This window comes from Caretta caretta, chromosome 3 (genome assembly GCF_965140235.1).
Source record: "Caretta caretta isolate rCarCar2 chromosome 3, rCarCar1.hap1, whole genome shotgun sequence".
NCBI classification, from domain to species: Eukaryota; Metazoa; Chordata; order Testudines; family Cheloniidae; genus Caretta; species Caretta caretta.
In genome coordinates, this window is record NC_134208.1 from 122,321,349 (window position 1) to 122,346,734 (window position 25,386).

Below are 25,386 nucleotides of genomic sequence, written 5' to 3' on the forward strand. Positions count from 1 at the left end.
CAAATCAGAGAGAATCATGATGCTTATAAAGTACCTGACAGTCTTGGATGAAATGATAATAGAAATAATTTATATTATTATAGAATTACATCTTACCCACAACATTTGGATCTGTAATTGTCTCTTTACCACATAGTTCAAAGGGTTTTACCTAGAGCTTATAGAAAAATACCAATTATTTTTCTTAGTATTTTTTTAAAGTCATTTTGGTCAAAATTTCTTATTAGTTTTGCTTTGTGTCCTCTCCACAACAACAACTCCCTCCCCTACCCAAAAACAAACCTGAAAAAAATACAGAAGTTGCTTTTGTTAAAAAATAATTTTTTTTGGTTTCTGGAGTGTGTGGGGCGGGGAGAGGGGTGTTGGTTGGTTGGGTTTCAGCCAAAAACAAAAAACAAAAACAGGAAATTTTGAGAAAAAAGAAAGTTTTTATTTTGATCAAAAATATTTTTATTAAAAAATTGACTTTTTTTAAACCAACTCTAGTCTGGACCTGTAGTTAGGCTTGGCTTGTCCATTAATATTGTTGGGATAAAATGTTTAAAATTCAATACTAATGAATACAAAATTAAAATACTGGAAGATAGACATTATAAGCTCTAAACAGAATATTTATGCAGCTGCTTCATTTGGCATTCTAGTAAAGGGTAAGACATTTCCTACACAGGGTGTGACTGTACTTAAAATAGGCAGTTTAAGGGAATAATCTTGCACATGTTGAAGTCAATAGCAAAAGTCCCATTTATTTCAATAGGCACATTCTAATTTCTATAATTTAAGTGCACCATGCAAAATTAGAAACTGTTTTCCAAAAACTGGGCCTAAACGTTTTCAATCACTGCTTTAAAAGTGGAGATAGAGAGGCTGAGATTAATATCCAGGAGGAGAGAGTTCCAATTCCTAGTAGCCAGTACAACAAAGACTCAGAAAGTCACCATCATAAGGCCTAGTGATGGGAAACCTTACAAGATTGATAGCATCAACACAAGACTTAGGAGCAGGTTTAAACTCCAGCCATAAACTAAGTCGAGAAGGAAAATATTAGTCATATTTCAACATTTTTGCTCTTTTTTTTTTTTTTGGCAGATATGGCAGAATCCGTATTTACCTCTACTCCTGCCTTGGAGTAGGCTTATGTGGCCTTGTTGTAGCATTTGCACCAAATGTTTATGTATTTTTGATCTTTCGCTTCCTACAAGGTGTATTTGGAAAGGGAACCTGGATGACAGCCTATGTTATTGGTAAGAGCTGTACTTTTCCCCTTTTTGGGTGGGGAGATTGAGGGAATGGATGTTGGTGGACAGACTACCTGAATGTGAAGGTAAGTGAGAACTGTACAGTTGTTCACCAATGATCAGAGGTGAAAGGAACCAGTGGAGATAGATCATCACTGGAACATAACATAACCCTGATTCAAATAGCCCTCCCAGAGTCCCTCTTATAACCCTGATATCTGGCTGCTCAAAATCTGCCGCCAAGTGATCCACCTCAGCATTCCATCCCGGGGAAACTTTTCCCCTTTAGCTTCACAAACGTTATGCAGAGCACAGCAGGCTGCTACAGCCATGCAAATATTTTCCTCATTGAGGTCTAACCTGCCAAAAGGCAGTGCCAGCGACCCTTTAATCTACCAAATGCACATTCAGTGGACATTCTGCACCTGCTGAGCCTGTTGTTCAAACACTCTTTGCTGCTGTCAAGCTTTCATGTAAGGCTTCATGAGCCATGGGAGTAAGAGGTAGGCAGGATCACTATCGGCATTTCCACATCCCCTTTTGGAATTTATTGGTGTGGAAAGAAAGTCCCTGCAAGCAGCTCTCTATACAGATCAGTGTTCCTGAAGATGTGTGCACCTTCCCTGACAACTCCACAATGATGTCAGTGAAACAAGCCCAGTGATCCACCAGCACCTGCAATACCATAGGGAAGTAGCCCTTTCTGTTGATGTAATCTGTTATATCTGTCTGGGGCCAAAACTGGGATATGCATGCCACCTATTGCCCCACTGCAGCTAGGGAATCCCATTGCTGCAAAAGCATTCATTATTTCCCATACATTGAGTCACAGTCCTTCGGAACAGGAGGCAATTAATGGCCCTGTACACTTGCATAATCCTAACCCCTATGGTGAACTTCCCAACTCCAAACTGATTAGCAACTGACCAATAGCAGTTGGAGTTGCCAGCTTCCACACAGCTATTGCTACTTGCTTTTCCACCATGTGGGCAGCTCTCATTGTTCTTGCACTACAGGGCAGGGGCAAGTTCCACACACAGAGTTCCAGGAAGGTGGCTTTGCACATCCGAAAATTCTGCAGCTGCTCATCATCCCAGACCTGCATAATGATGTGGCCCCACCACTCAGTGCTTGTTTCCCAAAGCCAGTAGTGATGCTCCACTGTGTGCAGCTCTTTTGTGAATGCTAACATCAATCCTGAATTGTTTCTTTCCATGGCACACATCAGGGCAGGCACCACGGGTTCATTTTCAGATTTGCAGGTCATGAAATACTGTAGGATCAGCTGTGTTGTGTTCATAACAAGACTGGAGAGCAGTGCAGGATTCATGCTATCAGGAAGAGATGGCGGGCACACAGTCTACAGGGGCAGTTGAAAAGTAGTTGGAAGCGCATGGAATGATGGAATGGAGAAAACTGCAACATGGGATGATGAGCCTGCCCCCATGATGCACTGCGATCCATTCCCAGAACTTCTGGCAGCAGAAGGTGGTGAGTTGCACAGTGGGATAGCGACCCATGGTGCACTGCTTTCTCTGTTGATACTGGAGCACCAACTGTGGATGCGCTCCGCCAACACAAGGAGCTTTGTGTGAACATACACAAGCGATGTAATTACAGTGGTTTATGAGCGTCAACATAACTTAAGTCGACTTAACTCTGTAGTGTAGATCTAAGGCAAAGTCCCCTTTTCAAAAGTGACGTAGGTACTTAACAGCCTAAGGGCTTGTCTACACTGCAGTTGCACCTCTGTAGTGCATCAGTGTAGACACTACCTAAGCAGATGGGAGAGGTTCTCCCATCTGCGTAAGTAATCCACCTCCCTGAGAGGTGGTAGCTAGGTCAATGGAGAAATTCTTCCACTGATGTCTTCGGTGACTTAACTATGCCACTTAGTGGTGGTGATTTTTCCCTGAATGATGTAGTTATGCTGACCTAACTTTCTGGTATTGACCATGCCTTGGTCAATGTGATTTATTTATCCCTTTGCTTTACCAGCAGGTACGTTTAAGGCTGATCAGTGGCCTAAGTTACTATGCATCATATATTGATCTCTGGGGAACATATACTTTATACCAAAACATTGACTTCAGTACACTTGGAGGTTGGTTCCTGTAATATCCTGGAGATATACCCTTCAAATTATTGACACGGTACTTTGGAACAATCCAAGAAGAGGCTGCCCCCAAAGAATCTTAGATTTTATACTGAACCCGTTTTTACTGGGACAAGATTATGGGAGTTCAATGTATTCAGATCGAGTCTCTGAGCCTTGATGTTAAGGAGCTCTCAATCACCGGTGATACAAATTCCTCTGCATCTGCAGAGGTCAACCTCCTCACAATCAAGTTAAAAAAAAGAGCAAAAGTAATTAACTTAATTCTTAAGTACTAATTTTATAAACTCTTATAATGATAAAGAAACACAATAATAATAGCTTATTTTCTACTACATAACAGGGCTACTTCATAATCCACATATATTATTTTCAGAGTTATACATAAATAGAAACAAAAAATCAAACCAATTAAATCTAAACAGGTTAGTCTCCACAAACTCACAGTGAGAAGTAACTCAGAGTTCCAAAAGTTGAGGTTGGAGTTCTCTTCAGTCTTTGCTCATGAACTCAAAACAGCCTGCTGAGTTAAAAGCACTGCAACAATATATTCCTGCCTCTTGCATGCAGAAATCTCCAGTTGAAGCCCACGAAGACTCTTTCTCCTTCTCTGCTGAACTGTAGAATGACTCAATCAGCTAGTCAACCAATTAACCAACCAATCAGTATTAAGTATATAAATTAAAAACCCTGTTACAATAAAAATAAAAAACTGAGAAGAGCCAAATACAGATGACTCTTTCTCTAGCATCACACTTAACTAAGAAGAGAGATTGTGACCCATACTGGTTAAGGCAATTTAACTAAAACAGTTTAGCTAAACATCAAATAACATTCCAGGTATATAATTAAAATGAAAGAAGATAGTCACAGAAAGAGGAAATGGGAGGGAGAAACTAACACTGCTGGTGCTTCCCTGCCAGTGTTGCAGAGTTAGCCATAGCACTAGCCGGCTGCAAAATGCTTCAGAGTTAGGGGAAGCCAGCCTGCTCCTGTTCCTGAGCTTCTCCCAGCCCATGTAGGTCATGTGTCTTTTTATAAAGCAGCTGCCCTAACTATTTGCTCTCAGTGGAGTCTGAGTCCAGCTACAGGGAGCTTAGTGAGTATGACCAAAAGCACAGCACCCAATTCCAGAAACTTCTGGACATGGAACGCTAACTGTGCATTGGCCTAGCAACAGTGACCCAGACACTCATTCCTTCCCCTTTCCCCCCCAATAACTCCCTATTAGGCACATGGGTTACACGTAATTTTTAGAAAAAAGGGCACCTTCAGTTGTAATCCAAGGTAGAACCTCCTGCATAACTGTGAACCAACATTGCAAATGTAATATTTTTAACTTGAATAGGGTTTATTTCTGTTTCTGTTTTTCCCTTCTCTTCAGTGACAGAAATAGTTGGCTCAGATCAGCGAAGGATTGTTGGAATTGTGATACAGATGTTCTTCACCCTTGGAATAATGATTCTTCCTGGAATTGCTTACCTGGTTCCCACATGGCAGGGGCTTCAGCTGGCCGTAACGCTCCCCAGTTTTCTTTTCCTGCTGTATTACTGGTAACGGTATTGTGTTCATTTTGACCTCTGTAGGTTCATGCTTTGTATTCAGATCTAGATCAGAGAATTCTTAAAAAGAGGGTTTCCCTGAACTTTTCAGAAATTACTGTTGGATGCATTTCAGATTAAGACCTGGTTACAAAATATAAAGTGAAAAAAAAAAAAACTTTGTGGCCTGATAAAATGCCTTTCTGATTAGTCAAACTATACAAGACCCATAGTCTGACATTTCCAAATAGGTTTTACAGGTCTGGAATCCACCAAAAATGTCCTTCACAATATGCCTATATTTTCATGGGTGGACTTTTGTTACCACTAGGTCCATCCTCCAAAGTTCTCTGGTTGCCTTGTAGAGGTCTCATAGGCCTGGATTCCAAATTAAACTTCTTTGGAGGATCTCATATACATGTTTTTGAAAGTTTAATTACATTTATTTGTGACTGAATACTGTCCCAGTAGTAGCCAAGGAATTTCATTCAGTTCTTTCCTAGGTGTTCACAAGGCAAGCAAACATTTTGAGCCAAAAATTGTTCCCTGATGTAGTTCAACTGAGTACACAGGAGGTACACCAGGACTGAATTTGGCCTTGCAGAGTTCAATGTACCAAATACAAAAAGAGGGGCGAGAGCAATGATTGGTAGAACAACACCCATTAGAAGTTTTAAATGTTATTTTTGTTGTTGTTAATTTACTCTTTGACTCTGTGGCACTATGATTCCCCCACCCAGTATTCTACAAAGAGATTATTGGAAGGTCAGGGACTTTCAAAGTGCCAGGAAACACTTGAGGGGAACAAGAACCACACAGAGATGTTAATTAACTTGTATGTTTGGCTTGACCACAAGCAATATTTCATTTGAATGGAATGGAAAAGGCCCAGGGTTGAACAGGAATGGAGAGTGAACTCCCTTACCTTCTTTCTTGTAGGAGTTGTCCTCCAAGTCAAGGTTGAAGTACTTTAGTTAGGGCAGTGTGGGGAAGTATGCACTACTTCTGAATCAGCTGCACCTACCTATTATTCTCTTCCCAGCTGTGTGCCTCAACCCTGACCTGAAGGGAACTACATCTCTGGGTAAACAGGTAATTCATTCTCCATGTCATTCACTCCTTTTCCTCTCTAAGACTGTCAGAAAGGTGCCACTTAGTGCAAACCCTGGTGGTGAGTTTTAATAAAACTTTGTGGTTATAGAGTTACAGTGGTTTTCATCTAAAACTCTCAAAGCACTTTACAAAGGTGGGTAACTATTCTCCTTTGCAGTTGGAGAAACTGAGGCAGATTTGTTGAAGTTCATACAACAAGCTAGTGACAGAGCTGGGACTAAATCTGAACTCTACAATCACCCAATCCCATGCTTAACTGTCTGCTAAGAATTAGAGAGACAAGCAGTGCTTAAGTTGTGCCAGGGCTGAGCTCTGGCACCTCTAGGCTTGGCAGTTCATAGTCCTGGTACCTCTGCGCTTGCCAGGTCAGTTTGACAGTAAAAAATTTGCTTGAGCTCCAACATATAATTGCTTGAGCCCCAGCACCTCTTTGATTATACATTAAGCACTGGAGACAAGGCGAGTGGGGTCATATCTTTTACTGGACCAACTTCTGTTGGGTGAGAGATAAGCTGAAGAAATCTGGAGGTCTGAAGAAGAGCTCTTGGTGGCTCTAAAGCTTCTTTCTCTCACCAAGATAAGTTGGTTCAATAAAAGGTATTACCTCACCCACCTTGTGTCTCTAATATCCTGGGACTGACACAGCTACTACTGCAGGGCAATGCTAAGAACTAGGCCAGGTCAACAACTCCTTTCACATAGGCCATCAATCAACCATTTGATCTGAACTAGATTAGGACCTCCAATGTAGAGGCAAAAAGTTACATGTCCTGTCACCAATTCCCTACGGCTTCTGGGCCTTAGGAAACTTCCAGGAAAGTTGAGCAAGATCTAACAACTATATGAATAAAAAAAGATAAAGATAAATGGCTGAAAGTTGCATGTAAACTGTAGACAATCTACTAGTTCTCAAGCTGTGGTCCATAGACCTTCCTGGTTGTCCATGGCATGAAGTATTTTGAGAGTCAAGCTGAAGGTTGACTGGGGAGCTGGGTCCATGGAAGAATTTCTATCTTGTTGAGAGGCTGAAGAATCACTGCATTAGGTGTTCATGCAGGTGATGATTCCCATGGTTTTCTAGACACTATTAAGCAAAATCCTTGCCTCCCTCTGTGCTTTTACAGGGCAGTTCCTGAATCTCCACGCTGGCTGCTGACACGCAAAAAAGGAGAAAAGGCATTAAACATTATGCACACCATTGCCAAGCATAATGGGAAATATCTCTCACCGTATTACTCTGAGGTACTTACCATATGTTTGCTTCAGTTTTGTTTGATCTTTAACCAGTGGCCTTTCTGTTTGGTTTAGAAGAATTTTACAGTACAACACCGTGAACAGATTGTCCGGCTCAATTTTTTTTTCTCTTGAGAAGGAAGAAGTAGGTTTATTGAAAGGACATGTGTTGAAATGAGAAGATTTCCAAGAAGTCATAAGAGATGGGAGTGCTGAGTTACTAATGTAAAATTCACACTAAACATCCCATATCTTAAAGAACTATACTAGACATCTTAAATCACTAGGGGCCAGCATCTTTCATAACGGCTTATGATCCGACAATATTGTGTAGTAGTCTGTCTGCTGACGTACACCATGTGGAGGATGTGTCCGTTAGTCTCATTGTGGAGCTGATATTTATCTCAGTCCTAAAAAATAAAGGTTGAACAAGGAAGTGGGTTCTAAGTACTTAGTGGTGGGGAGGGGGGAGGGAGGGAGCTGGTTAATAAGATTCCCTAACAAAGTTGTTTCTCGTTTTGGTTTTTTTTGGTCATATTTCTTGTAATGATGTTTTTCTTGGTCAGCCCTAATTATAGACCTTGTGGTTCAGAGCAACGGAGTAGGAACAACGCAGCAAAGGGGCCTTAAATTATGTTGCAGAATGGAGATTGTGTCTTTCTACATATTTGTAGAAAGCCTAGCACAAGGATACCCTAATCCTGATTTGAGTCTTTGATTGCTACTGTAATGCTATATTATTAAACATAGTGAGCACAGCATAATAGCCCCTCCATGCCTATTCTGCTTGTTAAGGGCCGCGCCAAATTTTAGAGGGCATACCGATTGTAGGGGGAAGAGACAGTACTAAGGCACGGGAGTGTTGTTCAAGCATACTGCAGTTTTAAGTGGGCAGTATCAGCACTACTGTGCAATGACACTGCTACTCATGCTCCTCTCCTAGAACATCATATATGGATAGCTGCATGAAAGCTTGCATTGCTCTTTGCAGCATGAACTTACACGCTGAACCTGGACATGACTTGCCGGTACTCCTGGACCATCATTTGAGGGAATGAGGGTCCAGGAGACCTGGCAAATCACATGGAGGCATCAGGGTCTTTGGGAGCTGCTGCTGCTTCCTCTGGCTGGTCCACTGGGTCCCAAACCCCTCCTGCCCAAAGGGAGGATCTAAGAGGAGCTCTGAACTGAAACCCACAGATTTGCCCTCCTCCCAAGAGTTTCTCTACAGGAGCAAAGGGATGGCCAAAATTTAAACTAGGGGAAGCAGAATCTGTATTGACTCTGAGTTCACCATTTGCAAAAGGGAGGATACCTGATGGAATCAGAATTCTCTTGTGGCCCTGGATGGAGGTGAAAGGACTGACATGGTTAAGTATACATTGTCATAGTGTTATGGCATTACATATGGCCATGGACTATATCTCATTGCATTGAATGGTTTCAAAAGAGTACTTTCTTTAGCTTTGGACATGTAGACAAATAGCCTATCAGCAACAGTCAGTCAAGAGATCTGTAGGTATAGTCTACAAGCCAGGCTTGGAAGTTAAATGTCAGACTTCAGAACCTCACAGGTTCGCCTTAGAAGATCTGTTTTAAATCATTAGCTTCACTGGAGAAAATCCCTAGAGGACTGCAGTCTATCCACCACTGAACATATTAAGATTTTTTAAAAGGAATGGTTAACTTGTTCCTGGTAAAGAAAAAATATTTGTGGGAAATATTCACTCAGCAGCACGCTGAACAACATTGGTAAAGTTTCACAATAACCCCCAAATGGGTTAGAGGAAAGATTTTGTCTGTGATTCATGGGTTTGAAGTAAAACTGCCTCTCTCTCTTTTCCCTGGGTGGGGAGGTTTGCTGTCAATGACTTTTTTTTGTGCAGCTTGAACACTAACTGTTGTGCTCTCTAACATGGTCAGGCAGCTGAGAATATCTTCCTTGTGGGTATGCTGCAGCCCCTGTACATCAGGAACCCAGAGTGACTCCAGGGATATAAAGTTTAAAGTAGAACCATCTTTAAAAGTTACATAGCAAGATGGTTCCTACGGACTCTGAACATGCAGACCTGAGTTTGTCTGCATATCAGAGACTCATTACCCTGGGAGGCCTTCTGGTGATTACACATGACTTAGGCTACATTTTAGTCATGGGTATTTTCAGTAAAAGTCATGGACAGGTCACAGGCAGTAAACAAAAATTCATGGCCCATGACCAGTCCATGACTTGACAGAACAAGGAGTAATGGTCTCAAGTTGCAGTCGGGGAGGTTTAGGTTGGATATTAGGAACAACTTTTTCACTAGGAGGGTGGTGAAGCACTGGAATGGGTTACCTAGGAAGGTGGTGGAATCTCCTTCCTTAGAGCTTTATAAGGTCAGGCTTGAGAAAGCCCTGGCTGGGATGATTTAGTTGGTGTTGGTCCTGCTTTGAGCAGGGGTTTGGACTAGATGACCTCCTGAGGTCCCTTCCAACCCTGATATTCTATGAGTCTATATTTCTATATATCCCTGACTAAATATTGGGGAGAGGGGTGGCCCAGGGGTGCCACAGGTGCTCAGGGGTGGGCAGCCCCAGGGGATGCTGCGGGTGCTGTGGGGGTGGCCCCAGGGAGTGCAAAGGGTGCTTGGGAAGCGGTGACATCCCTCAGTTCCTAGGCGGAGCCGCAACCACGCAGCTCTGCATGCTGCCTCCTCCCTGAGCGCTGACTCTGCAGCTCCCATTGGCCGGGAACTGCAGCCAATGGGAGCTGCGAGGGCGGTGCCTGCAGGCGGAGGCAGAGCGCAGAGCCCGCTGGCCACGCCTCCCCTTAGGAGCCGAGGGATGTCGCTGCTTCTGAGGAGCCCCGTGCAAAGTAAGCACTGCCCAGAACCCTCACCCCTTCCCACACCCCAACCCCCACCCCTGAGCCCCCCCACCCCCAAACTCCTTCTGTTGATGGCACTGGGGGGTGGTGGCCCGAGACGGCCCCAGCACCAGCTGGTGTGGCTGGCCCAGGGGCTGTCTGAGCTGCTCAGGCGGCCCCCAGGCCAGCCTTACCTGCCGCTGAAGAAGTCATGGATATCATGGAAAGCCATGGAATCCATGACCTCTGTGACAAACTCGCAGCCTTACACGTGACTAATTTGAAAGAGACTGCGCCACAATATACTACATTGACCCTGATTTTCATAGCGCTCTTCTTCAGCTCTATGTAAGCTCGAAATCTTGTCTCTCTCACCAACAGAAGTTAGTCCAATAAAAGATAAGTTTCAGAGTAGCAGCCGTGTTAGTCTGTAGCTGCAAAAAGAAAAGGAGTACTTGTGGCACCTTAGAGACTAACAAATTTATTTGAGCTCACAAAAGCTTATGCTCAAATAAATTTGTTAGTCTCTAAGGTGCCACAAGTACTCCTTTTCTTTTTCCCATAAAAGATATTTCCTCACCCACCTTGGACAGAAGACTAGGCATTTATCCCTTCAAGTTATTGTTCTTCCTCCACAAAAGTGGATACTTTGCCCAAATCTGCATGATTTTATTTACACTGTAAGAAAAAATTTCTTTGAATTAGTCACAACTCCCACCCAGTGTCAGTTACTCATGGTTGCTCCTATGATAAATATAGTCCTCATAAAAACTGCATATTCCATTGCAAAAAAAAAAGGTGCGAAAAAGCATAGAAATTAATGTGTGTAAATATTCCATTATCCTTATAATTCATACATTCAGTTAATGACAATTTTGAAATGTAAGAGTTCACCTGACATATTTCACAAACAAGCTAAACTCTGACCTTCCTGACACCTTTACAAACTATTTTAACACATACATATATCATTAGTTATATGTTTTATAGATACACATATATCAGCAGGAATGGATATGTTGAAATATCCATATACCTTTCCTTAACTAGTCATTTCCATGCTTTTTAGTGCATAGTTTTGTGTAATTGTCATAATGTTCTTGTTATGGAGTTTCTGTGAACATTATATTAATCACAGGAGCAAGCTTACATTAATGACATTTTTTTGTGTGGGAATAGGCAACGTATTGGGCCACTCATTTACTTGGCCAACAGAATATAATTAGAGGACAGGGTGGCTGTAGATATGTGAAGCAGTGTGATGGATGAAGTTTTGATTACCAGTGAAAGGCTAGGCCAGAAATTAGTAAATCATTTCCACTATGCAGGCCAAGATGATGTAAGTGTCACCCCCAGCCCAAGAGATTGAGTGGGGTAAACTAGCTAGATTGGAATAGCATCTTCTGCAGTTACAGACGTGTAAACTGAAACAGTTAAGAGAGAAATGAAGTGGAAAGATACATGAGTGAGACAGAAGTCAGTAAAACTGTTCATGTTCTCAGATTAATCTCTCTTTTCTACACTTCAGTATTTTAAAAACCTGGACTAGAATATAGAGACTTGTATCTTTTCCCATCACACTTATTAAGATCTCAGCTGACATTCTTAAGAAATAGTCACAGTCATGACCCCAGTTCACAGCTGCAACTGCTTAACCTTGAGTAATATCTGAGCTGCACTTTGGATCTGTTCCTGGGACCTTTTTGATATACAACTTCTGTCATTCCTGATGCTGTGCCCAGGAGACAGTGATATTTCAGGAAGTGCATTAATAGGGGGTCAAGTACATTTCTCATTTTTACTCATACCAGAATTGTCTTCCTGATAATTATCTCTAGCTTTACAAAGGCGTTAGTGTGTGTGTGTGTGTGTGTGAGAGAGAGAGAGAGAGAGAGAGAGAGAGAGAATCCACCATAACATGCATGGACTTTGGCTAAGATTTTCAAGAGAGCCTGAAAGGATTAGATGCCCAGAAAATCAGAGCCTTTATTGGCACTCAGATACCATGTTGATGAATAGAGGTGACCGGAGGACACTTCTGTTTCACTGCAATTTTCAAGGTTCTGAAATGTTGGTTTTGTTCCTCACTGGAACAAGTCAAAAGCCTTTCAAATGTTTTCTCAAAAACATAATTGTGTTGAAACCTGAGCTTTTGATTGAGAGAGACAGAGAATGAGTATGCGTGAGAGAGTTTGGGACACATGCCTGATTCAGAGTGATATGGGAATGAAAAACCTCTCCTCTGAATCATGCAGAGCAGGGCTTTGAACCCGAGTGTCTCACATCCCAGACCAGTGCCTAACCATCAAGAGAGTCTTTCCCTCGCTCGCTCTCCACTCCCTTCCCTCAGACCCCCAAACCTTCCTGATTAAATATTCATTGAAACCAATAAATCTCTGCATAACACTTCTGCTTTGATGTTATATTTTCTGACTAGCTCAAGTAATGAGTGTGAAGCGAAGACAGATGAGCATTGTTTTGTTCAGTATTTGTATTACAGCATTGTGATAGTAGGAGACTGGTCACAATTTATTAAATGTTGTTTCCAGTGTAACCCCCTGTTCTCAGTTGTGCATAATTTCCCCCAAATTTCATTTTTCAAGCTGAAATGTTTTACAGTTGGTCTCTGCACAAGGGTGAATGTTTTGTAAGCATATGTGCAAAATCACTTCATCCATTTTTAAGTGACAGGAGAGAGGAACAAATTATTTTCCCATTATAAAAAAAAATCTTGTCTTTTTTAAAAAAAGATCTCTTGCATTAAAATGGCAGGGATAGATGTGGATAGTATCCTCTCTGAGGAGAAATGACCTGGAGTATTCTAGTGAAAACTGATGTTGATTAGACAGAGATGTAAGCCTTGGAAAATCTCACTCTGAACATGCACAGAAGATTTTGCTCATGTTGTTAAGGTCCTGATGCTGCAAAGACTTACACATGTTCTTAATTTTATACGCTGTGGCTGTAATTCAGTACAGCACTTAAAGTCTATGCTTAAATCCCACTGACTTCAAGAGCTTGTTAGGGCTTATCTTCATTATGGGGGTAAGTCGACGTAAATTATGCTACTCCAGCTACGTGAATAATGCAGCTGGAGTCGACATAGCTTAGGTTGACTTACCCCAGTGCCTTCACTGCACTGTGTGAATGTGAGACACTCTCCGGTTGACAGCCCTTACTCGTCTCAGAGAACTGGAGTACAGGGGTCCACCAGAGAGCACTCTGCCATTGATTTAGTGGGTCATCACTAGACCTGCTAAATCGATGCAGCAGCATCTATCTCCCCGTAGTGAAGACCAGGCTTGGTTCTATGCTGAATAGACATGGGCTGCTGAATTGGAGACTGTCACAGTGCATAGAGTTTGCAGGATCCGCACCGAAGCTTGTGAAGTACACAACTTTTACTGGAATTTTTAAAACCATTGTAGAAACAATGAGATAGGAATTGATGAAGTACATCATTTTATACAAAATCTCTTTGCTCTTCCCAGGGTTAGGATATAACATGTCTTTGGGTACTAACGGTGAAATTGTGGCTGCATTGAAGTCAATGGGAAAACGCTCATTGATTTCAGTGAGGCCAAGATTTGACCTTAAAAGAGTTAAGAGTTTTTTTGCAATGATTTTAATGTCCTTTTCCCCCAGCCCATAAATCATACTCAAACATTATTTCCAACTAGTGTTAGTGGCACTTGAGACAGACAGGGCATTGTGTTAAGACTGCTTCATTTATCTCTGCATGGGAAAATGAATACCATATTTGCACAAGGTTCACATGCTGCTCACTGCCAACATGTTCTTATAAACAAAATGAAGGCAGCTTTATCTCCTTCATGAGTGTGCCCATAACAAATGTCAGCAACCAGCAGATTCTGATCTGGAATGTAAATGAGTGCCTGACAAACACATTGTAGGATTAAAAAAGTGGGAGCTGGCATGTAAAGAATGGAAGCAACTTTGAGAAAACATCTCACTCCGTTACAGAAAACAAAATAGCTGTAAAGATGGGAAGAGGGTTCCTAGCAATGATGAAAGGGAATGGAAGAGAACCCAGGGCAAACTGGGGTTTCATTAACACTTCCAATGTTCTGGGACACTCTTTTTGCTAAAGGGGGTGTTAAAAGTCCACTCAAAGGGCTGTTTGTCTCACTGAAAAGTTAAGGTTATATATTATGAGATGAGGAATAAATACAAAATAAAATTCATGTATACAGCCTTGGTTGAACTAGAATCAGATCACTGGGCAATGCTGTTTGACCAAGTTTATTGTTCTCCTCACCAATCAGCATGGTCTCTGTCTCTACATTCCCTTTGGCCTCATTTTCCCCCCACCACACAAAGTAATTTCCATTGACTTCACAGCACAGATGGGAGAAGGGGGGGTGGGTGTCCTTCTTTCTCTTTCCACAATCACATCTTTTTTTTATCAATCCTCTTTTGTGCTTGCTTGGTTCGCTGTTTGCTCTGCCAGGCCCCATCAGTGGGGAGGTAACGATACCTATTGAGTGGTTAGAACAAGGGACCCAGCATCAGGGACAGGATCAGGAAAGTGATCAGGAACAGCCAGCATGGATTCACCAAGGGAAGGTCATGCCTGACTAATCTAATCGCCTTTTATGATGAGATTACTGGTTCTGTGGATGAAGGGAAAGCAGTGGATGTATTGTTTCTTGACTTTAGCAAAGCTTTTGACACGGTCTCCCACAGTATTCTTGTCAGCAAGTTAAGGAAGTATGGGCTGGAAGAATGCACTATAAGGTGGGTAGAAAGCTGGCTAGATTGTCGGGCTCAACGGGTAGTTATCAATGGCTCCATGTCTAGTTGGCAGCCGGTATCAAGTGGAGTGCCCCAAGGGTCGGTCCTGGGGCCGGTTTTGTTCAATATCTTCATAAATGATCTGGAGGATGGTGTGGATTGCACTCTCAGCAAATTTGCGGATGATACTAAACTGGGAGGAGTGGTAGATACGCTGGAGGGGAGGGATAGGATACAGAAGGACCTAGACAAATTGGAGGATTGGGCCAAAAGAAATCTGATGAGGTTCAATAAGGATAAGTGCAGGGTCCTGCACTTAGGACGGAAGAACCCAATGCACAGCTACAGACTAGGGACCGAATGGCTAGGCAGCAGTTCTGCGGAAAAGGACCTAGGGGTGACAGTGGACGAGAAGCTGGATATGAGTCAGCAGTGTGCCCTTGTTGCCAAGAAGGCCAATGGCATTTTGGGATGTATAAGTAGGGGCATAGCGAGCAGATCGAGGGACGTGATCGTTCCCCTCTATTCGACATTGGTGAGGCCTCATCTGGAGTACTGTGTCCAGTTTTGGGCCCCACACTTCAAGAAGGATGTGGATAAATTGGAGAGAGTCCAGCGAAGGGCAACAAAAATGATTAGGGGTCTAGAACACATGACTTATGAGGAGAGGCTGAGGGAACTGGGATTGTTTAGCCTGCAGAAGAGAAGAATGAGGGGGGATTTGATAGCTGCTTTCAACTACCTGAAAGGGGGTTCCAAAGAGGATGGATCTAGACTGTTCTCAATGGTAGCAGATGACAGAACGAGGAGTAATGGTCTCAAGTTGCAGTGGGGGAGGTTTAGATTGGATATTAGGAAAAACTTTTTCACTAAGAGGGTGGTGAAACACTGGAATGCGTTACCTAGGGAGGTGGTAGAATCTCCTTCCTTAGAGGTTTTTAAGGTCAGGCTTGACAAAGCCCTGGCTGGGATGATTTAACTGGGATTTGGTCCTGCTTCGAGCAGGGGGTTGGACTAGATGACCTTCTGGGGTCCCTTCCAACCCTGATATTCTATGATTCTATGATTCTATGACTGAGACTTTCAAAGCAACACAGGGGATTTAGCCACACCTCTTCCACTGACTATGTGAGACTAAATCCCTTGCACAGCTTTAAAAATCTCAATCAAGACTCCTGGATTCTACTCCTTATTCTGTTGCTGATTTGTTGTATTACCTTGGCCAAGGGCTTGCCTACACAAAAATCACAGCAAGCTGGTGTATGAATCTGGTCTACCTGTTCATGTGCTCCCTGCTGATGTGCATTGACAGTTTGTGAGAGAGTTTTGATCTAGTCCTCGTTGAACTGGGAGTAGCTCAGAGCGCTTTAGCGACCTGTTAACATGCACCCAGTGCACACAGACAGTTAAACCGCAGGCAGCTAGCACGGGAGAGATTCACACCCCAGTTTGCCGTGGTCTAATTGTTTGTATAGCCAGGCCCTAAGTCATGGGTGCTTTCTCATCCTCATTTCACCTACTTGTAAAATGGAGAAAACAATACTTTCCTCCTCATCTCGGGGAAGGGTTGCTTAATTGATATTTATAAATAATTTGCAGATTTTTAAGGAAAAGGCCGAAATCAGCAGAATGCTTGTGCACATTCTTAACTATAAGCACATTCTGAAGGCCCATTGCCTTCTGCTTCATTTAAATGTTTTGGGGAGGGCAGACATTAATCTTTCTCTGTTCTGGGCCTTTCCACCCTGGCCTCACTTCTTGATAGTGTCCTCCTCCCTACTTTTCCTCCTGCTACTCAGCTGTAGTATCAAAAACACTCTCAAGGCCATTGCTGTTTGCTCTCTCCATCTCTTACCCCTCTGCAGACCCACCCCTTTGTTCTGACCATCAACCATTACAATTTCATGGGCTGGCTGTGGGGAATGAACTCACAATCGAGTTCCTTCTCTGTGTCACCCTTAAAGTTCAATTCTGCCCTGAAAAGCAGCTGTAAAAATGGCATTGCAGGATGCCAGGTTTGTTGCCTCCCAGGGACCTCTAAGTCCACTTCCACATTTACAAGTAAAAATATGGTTTTTTTTTCTCCTGAAACTCAATAGGAGCTGGAAAATAAGCTGTATTTTTTTCTGGCATATATGTTGTCATTACAAAATATTAAGGAGCTGGAAATTAGTCTGCAGCTGTATTACATTCTGAGCCCTCTCCCATAGCTGATGTACTAGCTCAGCTGGGGTGGCCTGTGTTCCTGCCTATGGTCTGCTGATTCTGATGTTTGCTTTTCTGTAGATCACAGTTACAGATGAAGAGGTTAGTAATCCATCATTTCTCGACCTGGTTAGAACTCCCCATATGAGAAAATACACGTTGATTCTAATGTATGCCTGGTAAGTCCCAATTTTACTGGGTTTTGAGTGTCCTATTTTTTCGGTGTTGTGATTCTCTCAAACTTGAAATTCAAGTCAGCTGCTTACATTTATTTGTGTTTGTCTCAATGTTTTCTGTTTAGGTTTACAAGTGCCCTGATTTACCAAGGGCTTGTTATGCGCCTAGGAATTATAGGAGGAAACCTCTACCTAGACTTTTTCATCTCCGGAGCTGTGGAATTACCTGCAGCTCTCTTGATTTTACTGACAATCGATCGAATTGGCCGACGCCTTCCATTTGCCATAAGCAACATAGTGGCGGGAGTGGCATGCTTAATTACTGCATTCTTACCAGAAGGTAACTCTTTCCTTAGCTTCCCAAGATCAGTGATTTATCTCACAGACTCATAGACTTTAAGGTCAGAGGGACCATCATGATCATCAGGTCTGACCTCCTGCACATTGCAGACCACAGAACCTCACCCACCCACTCCTGTACTAGACCCCTAACCTCTGGCTGAGTTACTGAAGTCCTGAAATCATGATTTAAAGTCTTCAGGTTACAGAGCATCCGCTATTTACTCTGTGAAGTTCCTAGAGTAAAGAGGTTGAAGCCACACAAAGGTTTTGAAGCAGTGGACCAAGGTAAAAAGCGTGTTGTAATACAGTTAGCAAATGATAATGCCAACTACAGAACAAAAATATGAAGAAAGGGGAAATACACTCATTCCCTGGCCGGGAAGATATTTATCATACAGATATGAAGCTAGGAAATTGGTAGTTTGGGGAAACTTCCCATCTCCAAATAAATCAGTGTCTGAGAAAAGAAACAAACCTATTTAAATGATATATTTCCTGCTGGTCAGTCTTAGCAGCTCTTGAGTCAGATTCTTGGCTCTAATATCAGTAACAGGCCATTCCATTAGCCTGGGCTTGCCAGAGTGCAGTGTGCTCTGTCCATTCCTCGTTTCATCCATCCTGTCCCTGGCATGGGGCAGGGGCTAGGAGCAGGTGTTACAGAGCCAGCTATCCTGGCTTGACACCCCCATGGGTTTCCCCTTCACAAAGGGAATCACCAGCTGGTAATTCAAAGGGGACAGACCAGAGGTAGAGGATCTGGCTTCCCCTTTTAGTAATTCTTGTCCTGCTTCAAGGACTACCAGGGTGACTCTGGGGTGTGACTCAGCACCCCTGACAAGGGATTCTTTTCTATAAACTGATGTCTCTCCACTATGTGGTTATAGCGAACAGGTAAGCATTCATAGGTGCTGCAGACTAAAGGCAGACAGAGAACAGACAGCCTTTCCCTGACTGTGAAGTCCCACCTCTTTGCTTCAGAGTAGTTTAGGTTGGAGCTACACAGGATGTTGAATGACCATTAGAAAGGATCACCCCTCCCTAAGGATGTCATCAGCAGAATGAAGTCAGGGTTGCCAATACTAATTCGCCTTAGCGATATCAGCTCCAGAAATTATACCACAAGGCAACAGTTAGCAGGCAGATATCCCAAGAGAAGAGCTGTAAAATGGAGCCTATGAAAACGGGTGGGTTTGGAAGCACAATAAAAGATCCTTCACAGAAACACATTCCTCAGTGGGTCCAGTTTTACCACAATTAGCCTCATTTTTAAAGTTTATTCAAAAGTTACTTTAAGACAACACCACATGTTTCAGCAGCTCAGTTATTTCAATAAATCCAGGCTCAGTGGCCAGGGTCTGAGCATCAGGAGATCTGAGTTTTGTTCCTGGATCTGTCACTGGCTTGCTTTATGACCTTGGGCAAGTCACATCCCTTGGTTTGTAAAGCAGTTTGAAATGATACTTACCCTCATCTGCAGAGCGCTTTGGATGGAAAGTATGGTATCAGTGATGGGCATTATTATGCATCAGGTATTTTTATTATTGCCTAAAAGTAAGTAGTTTATAATGTGTCATGTAATCTACAGGGCAGTCATGCAGCCAGACATCCCAGTACCATGGTTCCAGTCATTACAATCCTTCTGTTAAAGCAACGGAACATTTATTCAGTTTAACAGGAAAAAATATTTTCTTTAAGTTTGTCCTATGACAGCAACTGTCCCAGTTATCATTCTCCCATTTAAACAGCTTCAACTCTATTCATGAATTTGATCCAGGATGAAATTTCGCCCCTTTCTGTCCTCAAATGTTACCTTTGTGTGTGTCTGATTTCTCTGAATTTGCTGCCAGGAGAAAGTTACCATTTTCACACACATAGGCATGCACACAAACAGATTTTGGGGATTCAATAAGTTTTTCTACCAGCAAAAAAATTTGTTTTTGCAAAAAATTCAAGACAAAAAGAAAATAGATGCATTTCTCTTTTTCATGAACTAGTAATACTGAAGTCTTTAATGGAAAAGATCCTATACCATTAAATAGGGATGAAATCTATAGAGACCTCTGAACATTTGATAGGGTTCTCTAGAAATTACTCTAAAATCTTATTAAATTTCATAGACAATGCTATCCCTTCTAGAGTTTTTTTGAGCCATCCTATAGAATTCCATAGCAGGCATTTAATTTTCTATTATAAAATCTATAGGATGGTGAAAAAAACTATAGAAAAAAATTGTCATTTTTTATTAAATTCTGGAGGACTTTTCTATGGGGTCAAGAGACATTTTTGCCCAGATCTATTTGGGAGTCAGTCGGACTCAGCTCTGATTATAATTTGATTTAGAAAAATGTTGCGGGGGGAAGCGTCACACCTGGATAATGACCAGCAGCCTGCCTGAAGCATAGGATTGCACAATCTGGGTAGGATCATGGGAGCTTGGCAACGACATTCACCACCCATTTTCCCACACCTGGCATTATGCAACACGTCTTCATTGAGTCAGTGGGTTGGAATTGATTTCTGAGTCTTCAAACTGGCCTGGGTGACACAACAAAGCACGAGTAGGCAAACCTTGAACACCCATAGAGACCAGCACACAGGGATACCTGGCAGCAATGCCCTTTTGGTTCTACTCTTCCTTAAACCTGATCCAGGGTCCCTCTGATGTAACTCTTCCTGACCAGGCTTGGAGGGTAGTTTTGAGAAAGATATAGGTACCGGAAAACAGGAATTGGCCAACTGGATCAGACAGAACGTCCATCTCGTCCATTAGCTTGTCTCTGACTGTGACCAACACCAGATGCCTTAGGGGAAAGTGTCAAAACTCCATGGTAGGCAGATTGGGTTCATCTGCCCCACTTCAGGTCTCATCCAGCTCCCTGTTAGAAATGGCTTAAACCCAATATCCCTTCCAAATCTCTTGTTAGCATTAACGATGATTAACAATCATAACTCTGGATAGTCTTATTAGCCATGGAAATGTTCAGTCTCTTTGTGAATGTCGGCTTCAGTGACGTCCTGTTGCAATGTTTTCCCCAGTCTAATTATGTGTTGTGTAAAAAGTATTTCCCTTGATCAGTTTTCAATTACAGCCAGAACAGCCAGAAATTGCTCACTAAATCGTAGGTTCTCATGTTCTGAGCACACCCACCAGAGTGGGCCCTGCAGGCAAGGTAGGCAGGGGAACACCTTGCTTGAGTATCCTGTTGGGGCTGTGGCATGAAAGAAGGCTCCATTGCCTGTGAGGCAGCATCAGGATTTAGGGAGCTTTGTGCCTGCCCACCCAGCAGAAATTTAGGCACCTCCAGGTGTAGGCATAGGCTGAGCAGTGGCTTTGTGAAAGTCAGTGGTGCCTAAATGTTGGATTAGGTCCCTAAATCCCTTTGTGAATCTGAGCCCTGATGTTTGCTTCTGCTCACTGACACCAATATAAATCAGCGGTAATGCCACTGAACTCAGCTGAGTTACACCAGTGTGAAACCCACGTAAGGGAGAGTGGAATGAGCCCCATGCTTTCCAGCTGACAGGTAAAACACATTTCATCAACCTTTCTTTTTGAATTTACCTTGTTAACAGATATCCTGTGGTTGAAAACCACAGTAGCCACCCTGGGAAGACTGGGAATCACCATGGCTTTTGAAATTGTGTATCTTGTGAACAGTGAATTGTATCCTACAACATTAAGGTAACTGTAGTTTCATGCACAGCTGAAATCCACATTAAACTTAAGGAAGTTGCCTTCGGTAGCATTAGACACATTGGAATAGTAAATGGCTTTACAGTGTAACTGTGCCCGTGTTCAGGCTTAATTTGGCAGCACCTCTCTGAAAGACATTCTTCTTATGCATTTTAAATGCGGAACTCAACTCCACCTTAAATAGGGAGGTGTGACTGGTGTCTCCATAATTTAAGACGTTCTATTTAATTTGAAAATGCAGCGTTATAGTGTCCCATGGGAGACAAATTACAGAGGAGGCAACATAATCAAAGACCTGTAAAGGAAAGACATTACTCAGAAGGATGTATTTTCTATCCAACAAGCCAAAACCTGTATAGCAATGCAGCTAACCCGGTCTAAATTGATACCCATTAAAGAAATAAACAAGCTAATTGTCTTAGGATTTACCTCTAGAGTGCCCCCTTTTGAGAGACCGGGCAGGGGTACCTCCCTTTGTTCCGAGTACCTTCCTTCAGCTACAGGGGTTGTTACAGAGTCAGTGTCTTTCTAGCTACAAGTAGCGGGGATTCATTCAGCACTCCCCCAACAGGAGGCCAAACGAAAAGGGCAAAATATAACAGTCCTGCAACCCCAAAGCAGTCCAGGTCCACCTGGTGTGCTTTGCAAGGCAAATAGGTCAGTATTCTTTGAGTTAGGGCTGGATTTCTCTAACCCCTTTGCAGTCCAAGGGGCCCAGGCTGAGTGTTCTGGGCTGAGAGAAAGGAAAATAATTTAGAGGTTCCTCTACTTATCCAGAGGATCTAGGCAATGGAGGATCTTCAGCAGCCTTCCTACTCAGCATTCACTATTCTGCGGATTTAAGGGGTTGGCACTCTCACTCTGGATTTGGCTTTACTCTCTTATGGAACCTCCCTTCTTCAGGGGCAGCTTGCTCCAGGTAGGACTTGATTGCGCCCAGAGGAGCTTGTTAACCCCTCCTGGCTGGGATGGGCGCTCGCCCCACCACCATAATCAAATAAACTTTGAGTGCTCCTAAAGATAAAATGTAGTAGAAAATTTACTCCATAAGAAAATAGACCTGTTCAACTAACCTATTATCTGTGCATCAAACCAATTATATATAAAACATTCCTACTGTCCAGACACTTGATTTACTGGGTAACTAGATAACCTGGTAATTGTTACCCTTAGTCTTCCATTCCTCCTTCAGTTTTTTGGTTTTTTTTTGGTCAGTTTCTGACTCTCACTTGTGTCATGTTGAAATTAGATTGGAAGATCTTTGGTATATTGCAACAGTCTGGATAACTTTTAAAGATAAAATAAGAAAGTGAATGGCTGTGGAAACACAGATGCAATATATCTGGATTTTAGTAAAGCATTTGATACAGTGTTTCCCAAACTCTTTCCACATTCAATTTAACTTAGCTTGGGTCTGAGCATTTTAAGGATGGGAAAACAGGCACCGAGAACTTAAATGAAGTTGCCCCAGGTTATCCAGGAGGACGGTGACAAAGCTGATCATAGAATCCCCATCAACCAAGAGTATGTCTACATTGCAAATGGAGATGTGACTGTAGCATGTGTAGATACGCCTGAGCTAGCTTTAACATAGTTAGCAGAAGAAGAAGCAATAGCAGTGAAGCAGTGGCAGCTTAAGCTTCAGCAGGGGCTGCAGAAGCCCACAGGGACCCTGGGTACGTAGATGGGCAGCTACCCACACTAAAGTCCATGCTGTAGCTAAAGCAAAAGGATCGTGCCACTAGTATTTTATTTTGGAGATTGGTTAGTTTAAAGGTCTGAATGCAGAAAGGCGTTGTGTGCCATGATTTAGGATTAGTGTTCCACAGAGGTACGGCTTCTGAAATCCCATTAGGGAAGATCACTGGGTAATTCGCAATCTGATGTGCCAGTGGCAGAATCTGGCCCTTAAAGTGGCTGGAATTCTTTTAAAATTTCCTGTCAGTCTCTGCTATGTTCAATATATTATTTTTCAGTAACCCTCTGTTTTCTCATGAGCTCACTGTTTAGACTCGTTGCGCTGGTTTGCTTATGTAAGTGTGTGTTGTATGCCCTGATTATGAGATAATTTTGGGCCTAACACATGCATCTCCTAGGTTACATTGTCTTAACCTCTCTAAAATGAATATCTTTCTTTTGCAGAAACTTTGGTGTTTCCCTGTGTTCGAGTTTGTGTGACATAGGGGGTATCATAGCCCCATTTCTTCTCTTCCGATTAGCAGCCATCTGGATGGAGCTACCTCTAATCATCTTTAGTAAGAAATCATTTAAAATGCAACCTTGGATAGAGTATTTCTTTTTCAAAGAGACTGTTCAGTGCATAAGAGACATACTTTACTTACAGTACTGCAGGCTGGGAAAGTGCTGCTTTATTCAGCAACATAACAAACACAGTGGGGAAAACACCCACTAAATAAAGAGGAAATAAGGGAAAGGTGGAAGCATGGCTCCCATCCACAATACTGTGAATAATCCAGTTAATCCCTTGATGACCCCTTTATTACAACTTGTTTTTAATCTGTGTACTAACACAGCTTCTTTTCTTGGGAAGAGTTTTATTGCATGACCTATCTTTCCCAAATACATCATCTCCATCCTCTTTGGCCGGCACAGATGACCTAAGTGCAAAGGGGAGCTGTGTTGCATCCTTTCAGAGATGGTGGTTACATCAGCTTGCGCACCCACACACATGGAGCTCCAGGAGGTATTCCAACTGAGTCCCGCTGCATTTGTATCCTTCCGAAGGTCTAAGGCCCCTCTAAGGAAGACCCCTCAAAAGCCATTAAAAATGTGTTTACTGATCAAAACAGAGCACTTGCAGCAATGGGTTTCTAACATTTTCGGGATAGTTTTCATATGCGACTACCTCTCATCAGACCAAATAAACAAAGGGCCACATTCTCTGCTGTTGGAAGTTAGTATAGCTCTATCAAAGTCAACAGAGCAGATCTGGCCAAAAAGGTGTTTTCCATGTTATCTCCCACTTAAGGTCCTGCTTTGCGGGAACATAGGAATTGCCATACTGGTTCAGAACAGTGATCCATGTAGTCCAGTATCCTGTTACCAAAAGGGGTCAGTACCAGATGCTTCAAAGTTAGGTGCAAGAAACCCTGCAGCTGGATAATCTGGTCACATGGAATTTTCCTGCTGACTTCCAGGTTGATTTACTCCCTAGTGCATGAGGATTTATAACCCTTCCAAAAAATCATGTTTACTAGATATTCTTGTTATTCATATAAATATCTAATCTTTTTTTTCCCCGATGAGCTCTTGGTCTCAGTGGTGTCTTGTGACAATGAGTTCCACAGGCTAATTGTGTGAGCAAAGTATTTCCTTTTGTTAGGAAATCCTGAGTCTGAAGGCTAAATCATGTTTTTCTGAAGAGAAACATGATGAGGAAAGAGCAGGAGGGACAGAACATAGAAAAAGAAAGAGAGGTGGAGAAAGAGGATTTGAAATACAAAGTAAAAAAGAGAGAAGAAAAGAAATTTATTTTTCAAATTAATATTATTCCAGCCATAGCGGTATCCAGATGTTCTAGTTTACACCTTTGTATTCAGAATTTCTGCTGCACTCTGAAGACCTGATCCTCAACAACACTGTGTAACTGGGTATAAAATTATTATCTGTATTTTCATCAGGCCTAGGAGCCCCAGTCATTGACCAGGACCCCACTGTGCTAGGTGTTGTACAAACACAGGACAAAAAAACAGTCCCTGCACCCAAAAACTTTACAATCAGCATGGTAACATTTCACACTCACTTTCCAAAAATGTAAATGACCAAATGAGAAGCAAGGCAGGGGAGAAACGGGCCTTCAGCTTTTACTTAGTGTTTTGGGAGCAACTTCAGGTCTTTCTACCCTTTTCTTATTTTGTACCACAAAACTGTCCTGAGAATGAGAAAAATAACAAACCAGTTTTGGTTCTTGCTTTTTTTTCTTCTTCAATGCCTGTCATAGGTATACTTGCAGTTATCTGTGGGATCTTAGTGCTGTTTTTACCTGAGACAAAGGGAATTTCCTTACCAGAGACAGTGGAGGATGTGGAACAGCTTTCCAGGTACTCTGTCTTTCCTTCAATATCACATTGATTTGATTTTTTGAGCAAGGGGCAGGGAATTGTACATTTG

The 25,386-nt window shown here is 42.4% G+C and overlaps 1 protein-coding gene across 3 annotated transcripts in view; it reads left to right on the forward strand.

The window, feature by feature from the left end:
- Positions 1-25,386, forward strand: part of SLC22A3 (solute carrier family 22 member 3) — a 46,479-nt gene that overhangs the window by 20,610 nt on the left and 483 nt on the right. The window contains exons 3-10 of one of the 3 annotated variants that reach the window (XM_048844088.2): positions 1,087-1,241; positions 4,736-4,904; positions 7,130-7,247; positions 17,125-17,222; positions 17,345-17,559; positions 21,135-21,243; positions 23,398-23,510; positions 23,869-25,208. In XM_048844088.2, the coding sequence (XP_048700045.2) occupies positions 1,087-1,241; positions 4,736-4,904; positions 7,130-7,247; positions 17,125-17,222; positions 17,345-17,559; positions 21,135-21,243; positions 23,398-23,510; positions 23,869-23,972 (1,081 nt within the window). In that variant the 3' untranslated portion in view covers positions 23,973-25,208. The other 2 variants (XM_048844087.2, XM_048844086.2) reach the window with 2 other exon arrangements.